General features: G+C 37.7%; 1 protein-coding gene across 1 annotated transcript in view; it reads right to left on the reverse strand.

Moving 5' to 3' along the window:
• HTR3B (5-hydroxytryptamine receptor 3B) overlaps nt 1-23,625 on the reverse strand; it is a 46,060-nt gene that overhangs the window by 19,376 nt on the left and 3,059 nt on the right. Inside the window, exons 2-6 of the mRNA XM_065946140.1 lie at nt 19,975-20,135; nt 3,392-3,436; nt 2,815-2,924; nt 1,966-2,135; nt 1,298-1,455 (exon numbers count right to left, since the gene is read on the reverse strand). Coding sequence (XP_065802212.1) covers nt 1,298-1,455; nt 1,966-2,135; nt 2,815-2,924; nt 3,392-3,436; nt 19,975-20,135 — 644 coding nt within the window. The remainder of the gene's footprint in view (nt 1-1,297; nt 1,456-1,965; nt 2,136-2,814; nt 2,925-3,391; nt 3,437-19,974; nt 20,136-23,625) is intronic.

A 23,625-nucleotide genomic window follows, 5' to 3' on the forward strand; every position in this document is an offset into this window, starting at 1 on the left:
TCATTGAAATTAAAAAAGCTTTCTTTTTCCCCCCTCCCTTTCCCTCGGTAAAAAAGTGGACAAACAAGCCACAATGTAAGCTTTGCTAAAAAACCAAGTAGAAGAGGCAAGGACTCAAGCCCTACCACAAGGAAGGCGTGAATTAGGGTTAGCTGGTGCCCAGCATTATACATCAGTCAGGTTCAAATCACAGCTGTATTTAAGAGGCCTTGTTTTAACAAGTGCTTTACTAGAAAACTGCATACCACACCTTTTAACCAATGGAGGGCTTCTGTGCCCTCAATAATCGCTTCTTTCACCACCACCATCCTCCTTAGCAGGCAATTATTCATTGTAACCATAGCACCTTAGTGTAGTCTAATTTTTTCCTTCTTTTTCAAAAGGTTTGTTTCTAGGAGAATTCAGCTGTGCTCAATCCTGACCTGTCTGTAGTCTCTAGCTTTCAATCAGATTACCTGGTCTGAAGGGCCCTCCCATCCTCCAGCTACCACCATCACTAGCTGCCTTTGTGCAGAAAAGCAGGGTTGAACACTAATGACAAGTCTACTGGCTGCAGACGCTTGCTGCAGACCACATGTCAGGAAGGTTTGCCGGGAGGGAAGGGGTAACGGTGTCCCTGGACTGCCAAGCAGCAGGCTTCACTGTCCTGCCCCCCGCTGCCCCCTCCAAGCACCTAGTGGACACATTTCCCCAGCAACAATGCAGCCAGAAGCATTTCTGGTGGCGCATCTGAGAAGTTTGGGTTCTTATCAGGTCCTTGCTGAGCAGTTGTACTTCTCAGATCTGGAAACCTCCAGTGGTCTCTGAGGATCCTGCTGGTGACAGGTTAGCTAATCCCTCAAGTTACTTAAGTTAATAATATGATAATTTTATGCATTTGCATCTGGAATGATTAATAATTTACTTAATGTCACACAGGACATTCATATTGAAGAGACATTTTTCTCCTAATTTTGGTTGCTGTTGTGTGTGGGTTTCTTTTTCTTTCTCAGTAGCAGTTAGAAGTGAGAATGTTATATGTGCTGAAAGGCTTGAGGATTCCTGCTGCAGTGACCGGTTCGGGGCTCTGAGTCTGAAAACCATCCTCTTTATATTCATGTATGGAATCGCTCCAGCAGGATCTACGGCTGAACCTCTGATCTCAGATGCAAACGGATGTCTGGAGCCATCTGAATCAGCTGTGCTTAGGTGATATGAATGAGAAGATGCAGGAGAGCAGAGATTGCTCAGCCTGATAGGGAAGGTGAAAGACTGCAGAGAAGCGGGCAACAGGGACAGGAAGAGGGGTGGAACCTACATTGAACTGAATCTGTGCAAAATCTCCAGCGCTGTTCTGGAGGATGCGGTAGGTTGAGGACACAGAAAGAAGTTCCCACTCACTGTCATTCAAAAATGCCTTTTGGTCATGTGCAATGTCTTCTGTGCTCCTCAGGAAGGCCAGGTCTACATCTTCCACTGAAAATTACAGAAACAGTTGATTTCCCATAGAAAAAGGCACCGAAGACAACCCACTTTTCTAATCCCCAATTCAAACCCTTCCTTTTTATTCTTGCTCCCATATGGACAGTCTTACTGAGATGGGGTTCAATATACCATTTTGAATTAGGGGTAATGATGAGGAACAAAAACTTTCTGGTCATGAAAAAAAAAGCAGCTATGAACTTAGGGTTTGCACACCATTGTCTATAGAATGAGAATTCTGTAACGTTCTCAATGGCATTGGAGGTCTAATATTGTGTTTTCAAACCAACTGCAGCAAAGGGCCCTATCTCTGGGCACAACACTGTGGTTAGTCTGAATTGCAGCAGGAACCAAATAACTGCAAGAAGATTTTAGATTTATAAAAGGTCAGTTATGTGCAAAAATAAAATCAACTGAGGGACCACATAACATAATTTCACTTTTGTGCACCCACCCAGCACAAGTGTGCTTGCCCACTAGCAGACTACACCTCTCATGACCTACCTGTGTGCAGAATGCTACTGAAGGTTAGGCTGCAATTCTGGACATCAAATGGAAAAGCATATGTCTCCAAATTGCATGCAGAGACCACCTGGATGGGCTTGGAGTGTTTAACGGTCCCAGATGAGTTCACATAGACATAGGGAAGGTCAGGTGATCTTTCAGTGTCCACACTGTGTGAAACACAAGAGATCTTGTTGTTATAGAGTGAACTTTCATCATTCTAATACATAAACAGAACAGATTATGAGATGGTAGTGAACATATATCATCCCAGACTAGCCCAGAAGTGCAAAGACTGAATCACATTTTCCATGAGACAGTCACCTGGCAAACGTGGGTTCAGCAATAACAGCCTCATGAGTCAACTCACTTGCTACTGTTAAAACACAGATATAATCAATGGGTATCATCAAGCATTAGCCATCAAACCTTTATCTTAAAGGGTTTCCCAGGTGGTGCTAGTGGTAAAGAACCTGCTTGCCAATGCAGGAGATGGAAGAGATGCAGGTTCAATCTCTGGGTTGGGAAGACCCACTGGAAGAGGGCATGGCAACCCACTCCAGTACTCTTGCATGGAGAATTCCATGGACAGAGGAGCCTGGTGGGCTACAGTCCATGGGATTGCAAAGATTTGGACGATGACTGAAGGGACTTAGCATGCACGCACACACTGTATCTTAAATGATGTCAATCATGGTTTTGATACTGCTAACCTGAATGCTCCCAACAATACCGCTCCTCTTCAAGTTGAGAAACAAAAAATAGTAACAATGTCTGAAAGGAAGCAGCAACTGGCTTGAGTATTCTAAGCAGTCTACAACCCACAGAAACACACCCCAACACACTTACTACTCATTTATGATGATATCAGGGGCCCAGATGGCACTCAGAGGTAGAGAGATCTCCCTAATCTCATCAAACATGCTGGAGTTCCAGGATAAAAACTCATCATCCCAAACCTGTAGCCAAAAAGAAAATGCCACAAAGAGGCAATGTCAGCCCCATCAAAGAACTGAAGAGGAATTTGGATGAGTAACTCAATTGATCAGCCTGTTGCTACTATCTGTTAGAGGAGAGGACTTCTCATCCAACTCCTAAAGATGTTTTCCCTAATGAGAAACAGCAGCCATATATCTTACTCAGATTCTAATAAATCAGGTCTGCTGCAGATGTAAGGAACCAAAAAAGGAAAGATAATATCTATTCCTGGGACTTCCCCGGCAATCCAGTGGTTAAGACTTAGAGCTTTCTCTACAAGGGGCATGAGTTTGATCCCTGGTCAGGGAAATAAGATCCCACATGCCACATGGTGCAGCCAAAAAAAGGAAAAAAAAGATAATTATCTATTCTTTCAAATAATTACATTTTTCAGCAGCTCAATTTCAGGAGTCCAGCATGCATAGAAGGAAAAAAAACAATCATTTACCTCACGATACCATACGCTTGTCTTTAATTTTTGATTCTGTGTATCCTGTAAAGCAAAAATTAAATACACAACAAATCTTATAGAGTCAGTAAATCAAAGCCCAATTCAACAACATGACAATTCAGAGGAAGACAATTGCATCCAAGTAAATAATGCTGACTTTAAAAACATTACCTTGACTCTTTAAGATCTGAGTATTCCCAGTTATTTATTATATACACCTGTCGCTATAAGTTTTACTGTATTATCTATGACAAAACGATGCTTTAACTGCACTTGACATGTTAAATGATTTGCTAATCTCTTTCCTACTTTAATAGTTACTCTGCCATTAATCAGACTAAAAGATGATATATAGTCATAGCCAATTCTGGACTAAAAAGATGAGACCAAACTCTTATCTGTAATTAAGATGTTATTCCTAATCTCTGAATGAGTATTATTAATATTTCAATTGCCATTGGCAGCCTTTCCTGTTGTTACCTTATGTTTGGATTTCTCTGCTTATAAAATAGCCTGAATGAGCTTAATCCAAGTGAGGTATATTTTTGATGGTATAAATAGATGTGATTCCCCATTCTGCAATGAATCAGTGATTAAAAAAGCAAAGCCCCCCAAAACAAAAAAAAATCCTCTTCATTAAATTTTTTTTCATATTGAATCTAGTAAAAAAAACAAAAACATGCTATAGTTACTAGGTTCTTAGGAATTAAAAGAAAAGGAGTATTTTATACCACATACAAACATTAACTCAAAATGGATCATAAACCTAAACATAAGAGCTAAAACTACAAAACTCTTACAACAAAACATAGGAGTAAACCTTTGAATTAGGCAATAATTTCTTAGATAAGGCACCATAAGCACAAGCAACAAAAGAAGAAGTAAATGGCATTTCATCAAAATTTAAAAATTTTGTGCTTTAAAGTCAAATGACAGGAAGTCGATGACAATCCACAGTGTGGGAGAAAATACTTGCAAATCACATAGCTAGTAAGAGGTTTGTATCTAGAATATATAAAGAACTCTTACAACTCAACAATAAAAAGATAAGTAGTCCAAATTTAAAACAAGCATCAAAGAACGAAACGTAGTGAGAAGGCAACTCATGGAATGTGGGAAAATATTTGTGGATCGTGTATCTGGTAAAGGGTTATTATCCCAAATATTAAAGAACTTTTACAACTCAAAACCAAAATCCTTATTTAAGAATGGACAAAAGACTTGAACAGACATTTGTCCAAAGTAGATATTCAAATGCCAATAAACACATGAAAATATGCTCAGCATCATGGCTATGGACCAAACTGTGTTCTTCCAAAATTCATATGTGGCTGTATTTGGAGACAGGACTTTCAGGAGATAACTAAGGTAAAATGAGGTTGCAAGGGTGGGCCCTCATCCAATAGAATTGGTGGCCTTAGAAAAAGAGGAAGAGAGAATGATCTCTCTTTCTCCTCCATATGAAGACACAGTGAGAAGGCAGCCATCTGCAAGCTGGAAAGACAGCTCTTACTAGGAACCAAATTGGCCAGAATTTTGATCTTGAACTTCCCAGAATCCAGAACTGTGAGAAATAAATTTCTGTAGTTTCAGTCACCATGTCTACGCTATTTGCTATGGCAGTCAGAGTCAGAGCTGGCTTATATAATCTCTAATCACTAGGGAAATACAAATCAAAACCCATAATGAAATACCATTTCACTCTCATTAGGATGGCTACTTTTTTTTTAAAGCAGAAAATAAGCGTTGGTGAGGATAATTGGAATTCTTGTGCACTATTGTTGGGAATGTAAAATGGTGCAGCTGCTATGGAAAACAGTGTTCCTAAAAACTTAAAAATAGAACTACTACATGGTCCAGCAATTCCACTCCATGGCATTTACCCAAAAGGACTGAAAACAAGGACTCGGACATTTGTACACCCATGCTCACAGCAGCATTATTCACAGTAGCTAAGGGGTGGAAGCAACACAAGTATCCATCGATAGAGGAATGGATGAACAAAATGTGGTGTATACATACAATGCAATATTACTCAGTCTTTAAAAGAAAGGAAGTTCTGACACATGCTACAATATGGATGAAACTTTATGCTAAGTCACAAAGCAAGCCAGTCACAGAAGGACAAGGTGATTCCACTATACACTAAGTCTAGGTACTTAAACCAGTCAAATTCAGAGAGAGAGAGAGTAGAATGATGGTTGCCAGGGCTGGGAAATTGGGAGTCAGTGTTTAATGGGTATAGAGTTTCAATTTTGGAAGATGAGGAGTGCTGGAGATGGACAGTGGTGATCATTGCACAACAATGAGCATGTATTTAATGTCATTGAACTGTACACTTAAAAAATGGTTAAGATGGTAAATTTTATATTATGTGTATTTTACCACAGCAAAAATAATTTAGGGACTTGGCTAGCAGTCTAGTGATTAAGACTCCGAACTTCCAATGCAGGAGGTATGGGTTTGAATGATCAGAGAACTAAGATCCCACGTGCTGTGCGGCCAAAAAAATTTTTTTAATGACTACTCAATATTCTGTAATAACCTAAATGGGGAAAGAATATGAAAAAGAATAGGTATGTATATGTATAACTGAATCATTTTGCTGTATACCCGAAACTAATACAATATTGTAAATCAACTATAGTCCAATACAAATTTAAAAAAATAATGAGCAAAGGACCTGAACAGATATTTCTCCAAAAGAGATATATAAATGTGGCCAATTAGCACTTGAAAAGATGCTCAACATCATTAGTTATTAGGGAAATGCAAATCAAAACCACAATGAGATACCGCTCTACCCCACTAGGATGAATAAAATTAAAATAACAACTGTTAGGAAGAATGGTGAAAATTGGAGCCCTCATACATTGTTAGTGGGATTTTAAAATTGTGCAGCCACTTTGCAAAACAGTATGGTAGTTCCTTAAAATGTTAAATATAGAGCTACCATATGACCTAGGAATTGCACTCCTAAGTGAACAATCAAGAGACTTGAAAAAAGTCCATACACTCAAAAAAACCTGTACAGATAAAAAAAAGAAAAGCAAACCAATACAGGAATGTTCATAGCAGTTAAAAAGTAAAAATAAGCCAACACCCATCAGCTGATGAATGGGTAAACAAAATTAGCATATATCCATCCAACAGAATATTTTCCAGCACTAAAGAAAGTAATGAAATATGATATATGCTATGATATAGATGAACCTTGAAGACATTATGCTAAATGAAAGAATTCAGTCACAAGAGCCCATTTATTGTAAGATACCATTTATATGAAATGTCTAGAATAGGCAGATCTATAGAGGCAAAACTTAGATTAGTGTTTGCCTAGGGCTGGTGGGGATGGGATGCAGGATGTGACTGCTAACGGTATGAAGGCCCTTTTTGAAGTGATAAAATGCTCTGAAATTAGATAGTGGTGATGGTTGCACAACTCTGTGACTATACTAAAACCACTGAATTGTATACATTAAATAGAAGAATTTTGTAGTTGGGTTATACATCAATAGAGCTGCCATTTTTAAAATGTATCAGTAGAGAAAAAGGAAACCATTTTTGAAAACATTTCCAGGGAATGTATAAGTGAGAAGGCTGATACAGACTACAGATAATCCATTTCTTCCCATGGGCTTCCCTGATAGCTCAGTTGGTAAAGAATCTGCCTGCAATGCAGGAGACCCCACTTCGATTCCTGGGTCAGGTATATCCCCTGGAGACAGGATAGGGTACTCACTCCAGTATTCTTGGACTTCCTTTGTGCTGGTAAAGAAGTCTCCTGCAATGCAGGAGACCTGGGTTTGATCCCTGGGTTGGGAAGATCCCCTGGAGAAGGGAAAGGCTACCCACTCCAATGTTCTGCTGGAGAATTCCATGAACTGTATTGTCCATGGGGTCACAAAGGATTGGACATAACTGAGCAACTTTTTCACTTTCATAATCCATCATTAAAAGTTGCCTCATTTAAAGAGAATAGAGATATGGAAAATCCAAGATGAAAATATGTAAAATAAAATGTGAAGTGCTCCTTCTGCTGATTTTGGTTCAAAGGTAAAGAGTCATTTAAGTAACCTCTGTACTTCTGTAATATTAAGTATAATACCAATTTCAGTAAAACAATGGAGCTGGGGAGTTATGACATGAAAGCAAATAGCAGGTCCATTTTCTTCCCTAGAACAAGATACATTAAATTAATTATCCAGTGAATTATCCAACCACATCAAAAATATATGATGTTTGTGCACAGGGTCAAGGCTACCACTGTCCTCAATCCAGGTTGGGTGGGGCTAGGGAGGTGCTATTGATATTTGCTCTTTGGACGGGGTGCACCTGGAATTGTGCAGTACTCAGTACTGTACAGGTGTACACAGGGGGGCGGCATAGTTTGAAAGAGAAACAATAAACTTTTAAAGTTCCCCCTTTCTGCAATCAAGAAAGCAAGTTGTTATTGCATAAATATTTCTAGGTACCTTAAGAAAAAAAGGATGGTTCACAGATAGAATAACCGTGTTATAGTTGCTCAACAAAGGCTAGCCTGAGTGAACTTGCTCTACAGATTTTTATGAACTTCAAACAGATACTTGGGAAAGGCAGGCTTTAAGATGGTATACAGTTGCCCCTCAGCATCCGTGGGGGATTGGCTCCAGAGGCTCCCTAACCTTTTTGGTTACCAAAATCTACAGATACTCAACTTCCTTGTGTATAAAATGGAGAAGTATTTGCATATACCCTACACACATTCTCCTGTATTCTTTAAATCATCTCGGTGCTAGAATGTGCCTATTTACTTCGGTTGTGTCTGACTCTTGTAGCCCGCCAGGCTCCTCTGTCCATGAGATTCTCCTGGCAAGAATACTGGCATGGGTTGCCATGCCCTCCTCCAGGGGATCTTCCCAACCCAGGGATTGAACCCACATCTCTTGTGTCTCCTGCGTTGGCAGTGGGTTCTTTACCACTGGCACCATCTGAGAAGCACAAATCATCTCTAGAATACTCATAATTACCCAATACAGTATAAATGCCATGTAAATAGTTGTCAGCGCATGGCAGGCAAATTCAAGTTTTATTTGTTGGCACTTTCTGGAATTTAAAATATATATATATTTTTGATCTAATAGTTAGGACTCCATGCTTTCACTTCGGAGGACCCACGTTCAATCCCTGTCAGAGAACTAAGATCCACAAGCTGCTGGGCATGGCTAAATAAATAAATAAATAAAAATATTTTCGATGCAGAGTTGGTTCAATCTGCAAATATCTGCAATCTCCAAAGATGTGGAGGACTGATGGTACAAAGTGAAAACACTGAATTCACAGTATTTCCCCAAGAAACAGCTTGGAAGAGGGACAGAGGGGACTCCCAGCCAATATCAGCTCTGTGGGGCTCAGGGCAGGGAGCTCACCTGTGGCCAAAGAACCAAAATATAAAACAGAAGCAACATTGAAACAAATTCAGTAAAGACTTAGAAAAATAAGACGTCTAGTGAGAGTCCCGGTTGGGTGACACCTCTTTCTTCCAAGCTCCACTGACTGAGACAGCCTGAAATAGATCATGTCTCACCCACTAAAGCGCAAAAAGACTCACTTCTAAGCTTAGTTGCTTCCCAGGTGGCTCAGTAGTAAAGAATCCACCGGCTGATGCAGGAGACACTGGTTTGATCCCGGGTTGGGAAGATTCCCTGGAGGAGAAAAATGGCAACCCACTCCAGTATTCTTGCTGAGGGGGTTTCAAAGAGCTGGACACGACTGAGCGTCTGAGAGTATATAGGCTTAGTTCCAATCAACGAGGGTCCCCTCATCATAGGGAGAAAAAGTCCGAAATGTAGTTTCCATTACCAAGTAATACAGCTTTTCACTACTCTCTCCTAACAAATATACTTTTACATCTATGAAGTGTCTGGACCAGTTTCTTCACCACTGTGTATCTTGTTGACTCAGTCATGTGGCTGGAGAGGAAGGTCTCTATATCCTAATGTTTCCTTCCCACTGTCATTGTATCCAGTTTGGTTCTTATTAACTGCCATGTTGATGCCTTTGCTTGTTTTTCTCTTCCTGCCCAGCCCTTTGTCATGTTACACATAATAGTGTTAATGATTTTTTTCCCTAACATCTTAGAGGGGGTGTCTGGGAGGATTGGTTATTCAGCCCTAAAGAACACAATGTCAAAAAGAAGTTTGAGGCTAAAACTCAAGTCTTTTTTTTTTTTTTTGTCAAGTTTCTCAATGCCAGCTGGTGAACATAATTGGTTCTCTGGTGGCATTATTCACAGCTTTTCCCTCTGTGTATCTCTCTCTCTCTTTTTTTTTCTTTAGATACCTTCCATCCTGCTTGTTAAAAGCAAAGGATATTTCAGAGAATTGGAATTCATTAGTCTTCCTAACAGAGGGAGTCTATTTAGATCTAAATTGGTGGTTAGCAAATATACAGATAATTCCCGCACATTCTTATTTATCTTTCCCAGTTCTGAAGACTATAGAAACAGATGCCTCAACGTCTGGCTGGGAGGCTCTAGTCAATGGACTGGAATACAAAGGTATCTGTGATTCGGAATTGACAAAACTCAATAGAAACAAATGGAAACTCTTCACTGTTGAGTAGATTATCTCTATAATCAGATTTCCCTAAGGTACTCATAATACCCAGAAATTCTAAGACGAGACTGTAGTCTTTCATGTAAATAAAACAGGAGGCAAAACATCATAATGGAAGCGAGGTGCAGTGATGAAAGCTGAGCTGAAAGCTCTTCACTCTAAACAAAAGTTGCCAGCAGTTCAGCTGCTGGCAGATGCATCCAGCAAGTTATCTATTCACATTGGGAATGTCCTTGTCTGAGAAGAATCTCTGAGCGATTTTCATCAAGTTCTTCAAATCAGTCATGCCTCTGGAACGAACCTTAGGATCAGCCCACCTGAATGTAATATAGACATTTGCAAGGCATGTTAGACTAAGCCATTCGTAAAGATGATTCTAGAATTGAATTCACATATTCTAATTAACTGATTAGGCAAATATCTACATAGCTAGCTTTGAAGGAAGATGTGTGTGTGTGTGTGTGTGTGTGTGTGTGTGTGTGTGTGTGTGTGTGTGTGTTAAGTCGCTTCAGTCATTTTCAATTCTTTGCAACCCTATGGACTGTAGCCCACCAGGCTCCTCTGTCCATGGGATTCTCCAGGCAAGAATACTAGACTGGGTTGCCATGCCCTTCTCCAGGGGATCTTCCTGACCCAAGGATTGAACTGGCATCTCTTATGTCTCCTGCATTGGCAGGCAGGCTCTTTACCACTCAGCCACCTGGGAAGCCCAAAGTAAGATATACTATCCTGAATATTGTGGTAAATAGGATCATGAGTTAGAAAACCCTTCCCTCCAGTAGCTATTTTAAAATAGTGTTTCTTTTATTATTATTATTGATATAGGTTATATTTAAAATCTTTATTGAATTTGCTACAATATTGCTTCTGTTTTATGTCTTTTTTGGCCATGAGGCACGTGGATCTTAGCTCCCCCAGGAATTGAACTGGCACCCCCTGCACTGGAAGGTGAAGTCTTAACCACTGGATCACCAGGGAAGTCCCTCGCGTAGCTATTAATACATCAGGGTATGAGATATGACTTGCCAGATGACTCAGTGGTAAAGAATCTGCCTGCCATGCAGGAGATTGAGGTTCAGTCCCTGGGTTGATAAGATCCCCTGGAGAAGGAAATGGCAACCCACTCCAGTGCTCTTGCCTGGAAAATTCCATGGACAGAGGAGCCTGGTGGGCTGCAGTTCATGGTGTCGCAAAAAGTTGGACACGACTGAGGGACTAAATAGCAGCAGCATAGCATGTGTCATTTTAACATTCAACTACATGCATGAAAAATATACATACTTCATTGTATTCAAAGGAAGGAGACATTGCTGCCAGAGTGCAGAATTGAGTAAAATTTCTTTTAGGAGCTAAGATTTGAGGGCTATAATCTTTTGTACATGGAAAATGATAAAGGAGACACATTTAGTTGAGGAAACAGCAGAATGAACAGCATACAGGCAGAACCCAATAATTTCAGGTTCATTGTAACATTGAGTACAAATAGAAGATAAAGTCAAGACAGGAGATAGGGATGAAACTAGAGGGATGGAATGTAAGATTTTTCCATATTTCAGAAGACAAGTTTTCCATATCCAATAAAATGATACGTCTAACATATTCTTGTAAAAATTAGTATATTTGACAACAGTGGAGAAAAGCATTATCTTTGAAAAAATACTAGTGTTCTCCTTACCTATCATAATGGATATGATTTTGTTTTCTCTTATTAGGATAGGAAGAGTTAGACCAAAATTTCCAATTTGATATCTTCAACTAGTTCAGACACATGAAAGATTTAAAAAACACACTATTTTAAAAGATATTAATAATTCTCATTTCTTGGTGTGATTGTCATGTAAGCGATCTAAAACTGTCAGTTGCCCTGAGGTATTGGGTAGGTAACAAGGAGTGGAGTGACATGAACTTTATTGTTCTCGAAGCTTTGGCCTACAGGGCATTTCTTTGCACTTATGTGGACAGATTTGGATTTCAGATCTCATGTGGGCAACTAAGCATTGCCAGACCAGAAGCTCCAAGTTCACTGTCATTGATGGAGTGATGCATTAAGTTCTTGCAGAGGCCTAGTGTTTTATAGTTTACAGAAATGATAATCTCAAGCTTTAAGGGTGTCAAATTATTTGGTGAATGTGAACTAATTTGCCCTGGTTTTCAGTAATTCTTTTGGTGATTATTGGTTTTTTGGTAATAAAGACTAAACTTCTAAAAAAAAAAAAAAACAAAACCTCAATTTGATATGGTGTTCCAAGGGAAAATATTAATATAAAGACTTTACTTCTTTCCCTTATCTCCAAATAAGCCTGTAAAGGAAAGTCTGAACAATTCTACTTTACCTTCATCAACATGAAGTCAGAAAATAGAAGAATGAGGAGAGACCTATAAACCTGTCTTCATCTCTTACTCAAAGCTGATGTTAGCCTCGTGTTGGAGTTTCATGTAACATGGTTCATATCATATCTTTTTCAAGTCATGCTTTTCCCATTGGACAATGTCCAATAAACAATACAGACATAAAAACCCACTGACAACTAAATAGCAAGGACTAATATCTCTTAAGTAGGTGAAGATGCAGCCCCAGAAAATTGTCTCCAAAATTCTAGATCAACATCAAAATAGAAAACAGATGTAAAGGAGTTTTCTATTGGAGCATTGTGTAAGACCACGTTCTGGAGAGTAAGAGTGGGTACTTTCTGCCATTGGATTAAAAAGTATTTTCTAGGATCCTGGAGATAGTGCTTTTACTAGTGTGAGTGGGAAAGTAAAGCTGGGAAAAGTGAAACTGTTTGCTAAACGGGGCATTTTTTGTGTGTGCTCCATTAAATGCAGCTGCTTATGAGGAAATAATGAGTAGGGGTTTATCTAAGCTAGGGGAAAATTAAGCTAAAATAACTTACATCAGAAAAAAAATAATTTGAACCCTGTTATAACAGATAATTTATACTTTTACTTTAAACTATTTTCCATCAATTTCAATACCTGAATCTCAGTCAAAAAATCAGTCTGTAATTCATAGCATAGCACTCAAATATTAACATAGAAAACCACCTCCATTAAAATAAAGAGAAATTACTGAATTATTTTAACAAAGTACATTAAAATAATAACATTGTATTGTAGGATACATTATGCATGCAAATGTAAAGGGAACAGTTATGTGGAATTTTACCATTGTAAGTTTTGTATATTTTATATGAACTATAATAACATTAATTCTAAGTACATTATATTAAGTTAATGATGGGTATGGAAACCCCTAAAATAACATCTAAAAATAATACACAGAAGGTTACAAAAAAGTCAGTTTGATTTTAGAGGAACTAAAATCAAATATTAAAAAATATTTAATTTACCCCAAATAAGGCTGGATAAGAGGAGCAGAACACAGAAGAGACAGCTAGAAAACAAATAGCAAGATGGTATTCATAAATGGATAAAACACTTCAATTAAAACGCACAGATTGACAGGTTAAAACAGCAGTGCCCTGGAACACTACTCAGCAACAAAAAGGAGTGAACAATTGATACACACAACAACTTGGGTGGACCTCAAGGGAATTATACTGAATGAAAGAAGGCAACCTCAAAGGTAACATACTCTATGGGTCCACTTGTATACTAGTCTTCAAAATACACAATTATAAAGATGGAGAAGAGATTTGTTAGTTGCCAGAAGTTGTCAGAAGAAAGGATTGTGTCAATAAGTGAACAGTACCAGGGAGCCCTGTGGTGGTGATTGTGTGGATCGATGTGGTGGTATCGTACTAGTGGTTACACAAAGCTACACATATAATAAAATTATAGATAAACACACACAAATACACATATATACGAGTAAGTATATGTAAAACTAGAGAAATCGGAGTAAGCACCAATGTCAATTTTCTAGTATTGCTGCTATACCAAATTTATGCAAGATAAATACAGAGGGCATTGGGTGAAGGGTGAACAGAACCGCTCTATAAATTTATAATTATTTAAAAATAAAGAGTTGGGGAAAAGCAAGACCAAACTACTTGCTCTAAGAAATGACTTTGAATACAATGCCACAGATATTGAAAATGAAAGGAAGGCAAAATATATACCATGCAAAAAGTAAGCATAAAAAGAAACCTTCAAGAAAAAAGTATTACTAGAGGTAAAGAAGGGTATTTCATAACGGCAAAAGGTTTTATTTGTCAAGAAGACATATAATCTTAAATGTATATGCATCTAATAACATGACAGAAAAAGAGACAAACAACAATTATAGTTGGGGATTTTTATATACCTCCCTATGATTTACTAGAACAACAAAAAAATTGAAGTTATAAGAACCCTTAGCAATACTATAAACATGTTTATTTAATTTATATTTATAGAACAGTGTACCCTTCTATTCAACATTGTACTAGATGTTTGAGCCAGTGCAATAAGCAATAAAAGAAAAGGTATAAAGATTGGAAAGAAAGAAGTACAACTTTTACTATTTATAGGCAACATGATCGTCTACATAGGAAATCTGAAAAAATCTACAAAAAAGGCTCAAAAATTAATGAAATGGCAGGGTCAAGACCAATATATTCAGATCATTTATATTTTGTATGCCAGCAAGAAACATAAACCTAAAATTAAAATACCATCTATGATAGCATCAAAAATGTGCATTACTTAGAGATTAAATTTAACCAGATATGTGCAAAACTGAAAAATGCTAAACATTCCACAAAGAATTAAAGAACTAAACAAATGGAGAGATACAGGGTTGTCATGGATTAGAAGTCAAGATGCTGACTCTCCTTTAATTGATCTATGGATTTAATGCAATCTCAAAGAAAAATGTCAGTCTTAAAAATAGAAATAAGTGAACTAATTCTTAAGTGTGTATGAAAATGTGAAGTACTTTGAAGAGTCAAAACAATTTTAAAGCAGAAAAGTATGTTTGGAAGACTCACATCATCTGATTTCAAGACTTCTGTAATGAGCAGTGATTGACACAGTATATTGATGTAAGCAGAAACATATTGATTAGTTGGACAGAACAGAATCCAGAAACAGACCAAAACTGTACAAAAAACTCTTGCAACTCAATAATAAGATGGCAAACAACATTATTTTTTAAAAAGTAAAATATTTGAAAAAAAGGTAAAAGATTTGAGTGAATATTTTATTTTAAAAGATATATAGTTGACAAGTAAGCACACAGAGAGATGTTCAACATCATTAGTCTTTAGTGAAATGAGTTTAAAACCACACTGAGATACCACCACGAAACTAACAGAATGGTTAGCATTTAAAGAGATTGACAATACCAAATGTGGTAATCATGTGGAGGAACTGAAACTCTCATAATTTGCAGGTGGAATGTAAAATGATACAGCCAGTATGGAAAGCAGTTTGACAGTTTCTTGTAAAGTTAAAATTGCCTTATACAACTCAACACTCCCACTCGCAAGTATTTATCCAACAGAAGTAAAAACATGCAAATATTTATAGTGATTTTATTCAAAATTGCTTGAACTCAGAAATAACTCACATGTTCAACAACTGGTAAATACATAAACAAGTTGCAGTACATTTGCACAATGGAATACTACTACTGATGCATGCAACAACACAACATGGATGGATCTCAAAGGTATTATTCTAAGTGAAAGAAGCCAAAAAACTAAGAGGAAAATACAATGTGATTCCATTTCTATAAGAAAGGCAAAACCATAGGAGAAAAATAAAATCTGTGGCTGCCAGAGACTGGGATGATGGGGGGAAGGGATTGGCTTTAAAAAGATGGGTTTCAGTCTGTATACGTCATACCACAAATTTGAAAATGCATCAAAATTTCATAGGATGCAGTTAAATTAGTGTTTGGAGGAAAATTTTTAACTGTAAATGCTAAAATTAGAAAAGAAAATAGGTTTAAACTCAATAATACAACTTTCCATTTTAAGAAACTAGACAAAAAAGGACAAATTAAGTGCAGTAAGCAGAAGAAAGGAAATAAATGTAAGAGTAGGTATCAGTGAAACAGACACTGTAAGGAAAATTCAAAAGCAATATTTGGTTCTTTAAAGAAATAAATTAAATTGATAAGCAGTTTGACAATATTGGTCAAGGGAAATAAGAGAAAACACAAATTACTAATATGAGGAATGAAAGAGGTAGCATCACTGGTGAGCCTTTGGACATTAAAAGAATTAAAAGGGAATATTATGAAAAAATAAATTTGCAACTCTGATAAAACAGACAAATTCCTTGAAAAATATAAATTCCAAAAGTGACACAAGAAAGGATATTTGAAAAATCATGTATGTGTTAGTGAAATTGAATTTATATTTAAAAACCTTCCCACAAAGAAAACTCCAGCCCTACATAGTTTTACTGGTGAATTCTATCAAACATTAGGGAAGAAAATTATCCATATTACACAACTCCTTCAGGAAATTGAAGAGGGAAGAGTTTTCATCAGGTTTTATAAAACCAACACCAAAAGCAGACAACTACACTACAAGAAATAAAACCATAACCCAATACTCTTCATTAACATAGATGCAACCTATCATAAGTAGGAATTCAAATTCAGAAATATATAAAAATGATAACATATCAGGATCCAGTAGAGTTTATTCTAGGAATGCAGGAGTGGTTTAACATTTGAAAATCAATCAAAAATAATTTACTGTGTTAACTGCATAAAACAAAAATCATACGACCATTCAAATTGAGGTTTAACATTTGAAAATCAATCAAAAATAATTTACTGTGTTAACTGCATAAAACAAAAATCATACAACCATTCAAATTGATTGAGAAAAATATTTGATGTAATTCATAACATTCATGACTTTAAAAGTATCTCTCAGTGTACAAAAATAGGAGGGGACTTCTTCAACTTGATAAAGATCATTTATGAAAAATCTATAGCTAATACCATATTTAATGGTGAAAGATTTTGCCCTGAGGATGGAACAAATACAGATATCTGCTCTCGCCACTCCCATTAACACTGAAGAGGTCTTGGACAATGCAATAAGACAAGATAAGAAAAACAAAGGGCACACAGATTAAAAAAGGAAGTAGTAAAACTATTTGCAAATGAAGTGATTGCATATGTAGAAAATATTAATTTTAAAAGAACTACTGGAATTAGTAAGTGAATTTTGCAAGGTCACAGGACACAAAGTCAACATACAAAATTAATCCAGTTTCTTTATAATAACAACAAATAAATAGAACATTTAAAATTTTAAGTAATATTTATAACAGCATCAAAAATACTATGGAATAAGTTTAATAGAAACATGTATGAAACTTCTACATTAAAAATAATAGACTGTTGAAGCCCCAAATAAATGGAAAGAAATACCATATTCAATAACTGGAAAATTCAATATTGTTAAAATATCAATTCTAAATTTCTCTGTGGATCTCACAGCATTCCAAACAAACTCCAAGCAGGTTTTTTTTAAGTAAAATGTAATAAGTTGAATATAAAATTTATTTGGAAGTACAAAAGTCCTAAAAAGTCAAACTATCTTAAAAGTGAAGAATAAAGTTCAAGGACATATACTATCTGATATCAAGATAACAAATAGTCTGATACTTCTCAGTTAACTTAATTTTCAGTCAAGATACCAAAGCAATCAATGGAAAAAGGAAAACTTTTAAAAAAATTGTGCCGGAACAAATTCTATCTAAACGCAAAAACAAAACACAAATCAGCAACAATAAAAACCTTGACCTATACTTCACACCATTATAAAAATTAATTCTCAACAGATCATAGAATTAAATATAAGGAACTAAAAATCATAAATCTTCTGAAAGAAAATACAGGAAATGTTTTGATGAATGTAGAGTAGATTTCTTAAGACGATATCCAGAAAACACTACCATAAATAAAGGAATTGGTAAAATTGGACCTCGTTAAAATTTAAAACTTTGTTCATCATAAACTCCATTAGGGAAATGTGTAGGCAAGCCACAGAGTGAGAATAAGCATTCGCATTACACAGATGACAAAGGACTTGTATTCAGAATATACAAGCAATTCCTATAAATCTATAACCAAAAAAAAACAACAACCAACACTATAAAAAATAGGAAAAGACTTAAACAGATACTTCACAAGGAAAGATACGTAAGTGGTCAATAAGCACATTAAAAAAGAGTCCCTATTTATTAGTCATGGGATGTATTAAAAAAAAACACAATGAAATACTCCTACACGTTTACCATAATGGCTAAAATTAAAAAGACTGATAATACCTAATGTTGGTGAAGATGTGGGAAAATGGGAACTCTCATAGCTGATGGGTGGGAGTTACAATGTACAACCACTTTCTAAAACAATCTGGCAGTGTCTCATTAAATATATATCTATTCTATGAGAAGTGGTGGTTATTCCACTTCTAGGTTTTACATATGTACAGCACATGTACAGCAAAATACTTGTACAGAAATGTTCATAGCTTTATTCATAATATATTAAAACTGGAAACAACACAAATGCTTATCAGCAGGAGAGTGGATAAACAAATCATGGTATAGCCATAACCAAATACTACCTATCCATAGAAAAGAAAAGCTACTATGTACAACATGAATGAACCTCAAAAAATGTTTCAATATACATTAGGTGCAGACAAATACTATTTGATTCCACTTATATGAGGTACCTAAAACAGTCAAATTCAGAGAGTCAAAAAGTACACTGATATATGCCCGGGGCCAGGGGATGGGGTGAGGTGGAGAAGGTATATGGGAAGTTAGTGTTGGATGGGGACAGAATTCCAGTTTAGCAAGGTGAAAAATTTCAGAGACAGATGATGGTGAGAGTTGCATAATAGTGTGAATGTCCTTAGTGCTACTGAACTGTACAGTTAAATATCATTAAAATAGTATGTTTTATATTACTTGGCTTCTACCATAATAAAAAATATTTAAAAATAAATAAATACAGGGAAAAAATTATGCTGAGTGAAAAATCCAGACACAATAAAGTACACATAGTAAATTTTCATTCTTATGAAGTTCCAGAACTGGCAAAAATAATCTATGATGACAGAAATCAGAATGGTGTGTGGATGGAGGGGATGGTGATTGGAAAAGAAACGGGGCATCTTTGTAAGGTGATGGAAATGTCTGATATATGGATAGGGATATGAATTATGTGGGTGCATGCAATTATGAAAACTCATTGAACTATACACTTAACATCTGTGCATTTCAATATCTGTATATTACTTCTCAACTGGTAAAAGGTTTTGAAAAGTAAATTGAAAAAAAAATTTTAACTATGTTAACAAACAGGCTCAGTAAAGTCTGCTTTTAAAAGAAATCAGAGTAAATCTAGAATCTATTAATATTGAAGACTTTGTAATTAAGAAAAAGGAGAAAGAAGAAGCAGAGATAAATATATAGACTATCGTCTACTGAGGGTTTACTAAGATCTCTAGTAACTACATGCATTTTCTCATTTAATTCCCATAATAACCCATTTTTTGGCCATAGTAGGAAAGACACGCTTTAATAAACAAAACTTCCTACCACCCTTAGCAAATATCTTAGGTATAAAGTCTCTTAAAAACTCAGGAAACCACGACATTTTTTTTTCTCATTTTAAAATTGCAAGCAGTAAGTTGTAGAAATTGTTTCATAAACCTACTGTTACCACTAAGAAATGTGAACCACAGAAAATAATATCTATTACCATTTCTGGTTGCAGCAATTGTCATAAATATGTGTGTAACTTAGGCCCACAACTCTGAAAGCGTCTTAATTCTGTGAAATTCCTATTTCTAGACCATCTGCCCCTCACAGTGTAAGTTGGAGGCTGGTTAGCATGATTTGTCCAATAAATAGGTACCCCAGGCTCACTGCTAAGATGAATCTAACACCAACTTCTCTATCGGCTCAACGAGAGTCTCAAGAAAAAAACTCCTCTTGCATAAACAGCGGGTAGTTTTACAAAAGAATCATGGGACTAGGGGACGGTAGGATGGTCCTTACCACATCCAGCACGGCGTAAACAAACATGTCCAAATATACAGTGGTGGCCTGGGTCCAGTTGTGAACTGGCCTTACTTCCTTCCGATACGTCTGTAATAGCTGCTTGGTGAGATGATGCAGAGCTGGACTTCTGGAATAAGGTGTATCCATGGCCAGGATTCCTGAAAAAGAAAGCTATCACTGTGAGGTGAAAATAAGAACTTAGCATCTTCAGGAGACTTCAGACTGCTCAGGGCTCGGTTGCTCCTGGAAGAATACAGTTTTTAGCACACCCCAATCTGCTGAAGTTCACAACCAACTCATGGACATTTTGTCAGACACATTTAAAGTACCCTGATGATACAGAAAACAAGTTTACAGTGACCAAATGGGAAAGAGGGTTGGGATAAATTGAGAATTAGGGATTAACAGATACACAGTATATAAAATAGGTTTAAAAAAAACAACCGAGGACCTATTGTATAGCACAGGGAACATATATTCAACATCTTATCGTAACCTACAATGGAAAAGAAACTGAAAAAGAATATATATGTGTAAGTAAAAATGCTCAGTCATGTCCAGCTCTTTACAGCTTCATGGACTGTAGCCTGCCAGGCTCCTCTGTCCACAGAATCTTCCAAGCAAGAATACTGGAGTGGGTAGCTATTCCCTACTCCAGGGGATCTTCCCAACCCAGGGATCAAATCTCTTATGTCCACTGCAGTGGCAGGGGGATTCTTTACCACCGGTGCCACCTGGGAAGCCCATACGTGTGTGCGTGTGTGTGTGTGTGTGTGTGAATGAGTCACTTTGCACACCTGAACGCTGTAAATCAACCATACTTCAATAAAGAATAAAAAAATTAAGTCAGCTGATACCACCGGCGCCACCTGGGAAGCCCATGTGTGTGTGTGTGTGTGTGTGTGTGTGTGTGTGTGTGTGAATGAGTCACTTTGCACACCTGAACGCTGTAAATCAACCATACTTCAATAAAGAATAAAAAAATTAAGTCAGCTGATAGCCTAAATGCCCAATGGAGAAATCTCATTGTAAGGATAAATAAACCAACTCCATCTCGGAGGATGCTAACTTGCACTCCGTTTCCATTTTTACAGCTATCTTGCATCTTGAAGACAGCATCCTTTCTTCATTCCTGTATCACCCCCTCCTGGTACACAGGAGGAAGCTTCCGATGCACTTAGCCAACTTCCTCCTTGGATTTTTCCTTTCGATTTTTCCATTTATAATTCAAAAATCACATAGAAAACCCAAGCAGAAACATGGACAAACCACTTGAATGCAAAGAGCTGTGTAGATTTCTAAATAACGGAATTAAGGAAAATCCAACTCATATTTTTCTCCTCAAAAATCATATTTGTTCTCTCACTCAGTCTGTCTGAAAATGCACTTGTCAGAAAACGAGAGCTTCATTTTGGGAAAAAATCTCTGAGGTTCCAGGGAACAACCATTTCCTGTGACCCAGGAATCTTGATTTGTGGAGGAGCCGTGATGAGTGCTGAGGCTGGAGCGGCCAGGGGGAAGCAAGCAAGAGAAATGAGCACCAGCAATTGGAAGTGACAAATCTGTGAGGGCTTTCTCGAAATTGCAGAAAGATATTTTGTTCACCAGCTTTGCCGGCCCCTGGGGGATTCAAAGCTTCCCTCAGTCATTGGACTGAAGCAAATTGCACACCCACCGCCGCAGCGCGGGCGAACTCTATCCGTGGTGTCCTGCGCCTGAATTCACCGCGACTCTCAGCGGTTTTGATGGTTATTTTGATGAGCTGCGGAAGGTACGCAGGCTCCAGCAGGAAGCTGTAAATGAGGTACCTTCCCCCTGTGCGACAATCCTGTTTATACCCATCTCTTTATGAATGATGCCACGTCACTTGCCGCCACAGGCAGCAATTTCTATGATTTATCAATGTCAGTGTGACCAAAATGCTAACGACGGTGGTGGAGGGGCCATTCCAGACTCATTGTGGGCAGTGGAATATTCACTTTCATTAACATCCGAGCTGGGGAATCTGATGAGCGTTTTAAACTCCCTAGCTATTCATCCAACAAGACGCCAGAAGAGGCAGCCGCTCTTCAGGCATGCGGGGACTAAGGTGGGTGGCTCACATCACGCATCATCTTTAGTTTTTGTGAACTGCGACTGTCAAAGATGTGGTACGAATCTCTCTTTTGCTGTTGTTCAGGGGCTAAGTTGTGTCTGGCTCTCCATGACCTCACGGACTGCAGCATGCCAGGCGTGTCTGTCCTTCACTATCTCCTGGAGCTTGCTCAAACTCCCGTCCATTGAGTCTAACCAATGGTGATGCCATCCAGCCATCGTATCTTCTGCTGCCCCCTTCCCCTTGAATCTCTCTGCCTGGGACTGTTTCTTACTGGCCGATCCCACGGGAGAGAATTCTGGACCCCAAAGCAAAATTAGTCTGGTGCTTTTCCTGTGAATTTCACTTTGGGCAACTTCAGTTTTACCTCGCTTGGAATCTCCCAAGTCCCAGCTGGGAAAACACTGAAATGTGCGTGTTTCAATACAGGAAACCACCTGAGACAGAGTTAATAATTCTGAGAAATGAATGTTCTCTACACCCTCTGCTCATAGGGCCTCAAATTCCCCTCTGAATCTTTCCTGTGGATATAGGTCTCTTATGGATAAACATATTTTCAAGAATGAGTCAAAGTCTTTGGGTAAAAAGAGAAAGTTCTGGAAGCTGGAAATAAGAACAAAAGAGAAACCAGGAGTGATAGGAGAAAAATAAGCAAAGGGAAGTGTGCTTAAATAAACAACAGGGGGAAATAGTTCTTTGTTTAAAATGGGAAGAAATAATAAATTACATTTCTACTATGAATGCAAATTTGCCTGAGGAGAAAGATCAATTACAGGAGAGAGATTAAGGATTTAAGTGACCATTAATTAACAGTAAATTATGCCCCTTGAAAGCTAATGTGACATTCACACAAGCACTAAATGACTCACAGTTCAGTGATGTTTCAACAGACACTGACGGAAGCTATCAACAGACCCAGCAAAGATACCACACTAGCACTGCCTCCTTGAATACTAATAGTCAGCATCAAATAACGCACTTGTAAGATTTCTGAAAAGTAGAATGTGTTACCAACTGAGTTGTGAAGCGCTTCTAGGTGAAGAGAGGTTTTAAGAAGATAAGAATGCAATAGAATTTTCTTTTGCTCTCCTTATTTCAATGAGTTACATACACACCTATCTTAAAGTGTTCTGGGCACTTTGATGAAAAGAGCTGTTTCTGGTTTAATGAGTATATCACCTTTAGGATTATAAGAGACTAGGAAGATCCCCTGGAGAAGCAAATGGCAACCCACTCCAGTACTCGTGCCTGGAAAATCCCATGGACAGAGGAGCCTGGTAGGCTATAGTCCATGGGGTCGCAAAGAGTCGGACATGACTGAGCGACTTAACTTACTTAGGGCTGCAATAGGCTGGGACTTGGGACCTAGGGCCCTTTGCTGCAGTGTTTGCACCTGGACAAATGTCTCCTGGAGAAACAGAATACAAAGAAGCTATAAGGGACTAAAAACAACTGTGTGCATGTGCTGCTGCTGCTGCTGCTAAGTCGCTTCAGTTATGTTCAACTTTGTGCGACCCCATAGACGGCAGCCCACCAGGCTCCCCTGTCCCTGG

The sequence above is a fragment of the Muntiacus reevesi genome, chromosome 9 (genome assembly GCF_963930625.1).
Source record: "Muntiacus reevesi chromosome 9, mMunRee1.1, whole genome shotgun sequence".
Classification (NCBI taxonomy): Eukaryota; Metazoa; Chordata; class Mammalia; order Artiodactyla; family Cervidae; genus Muntiacus; species Muntiacus reevesi.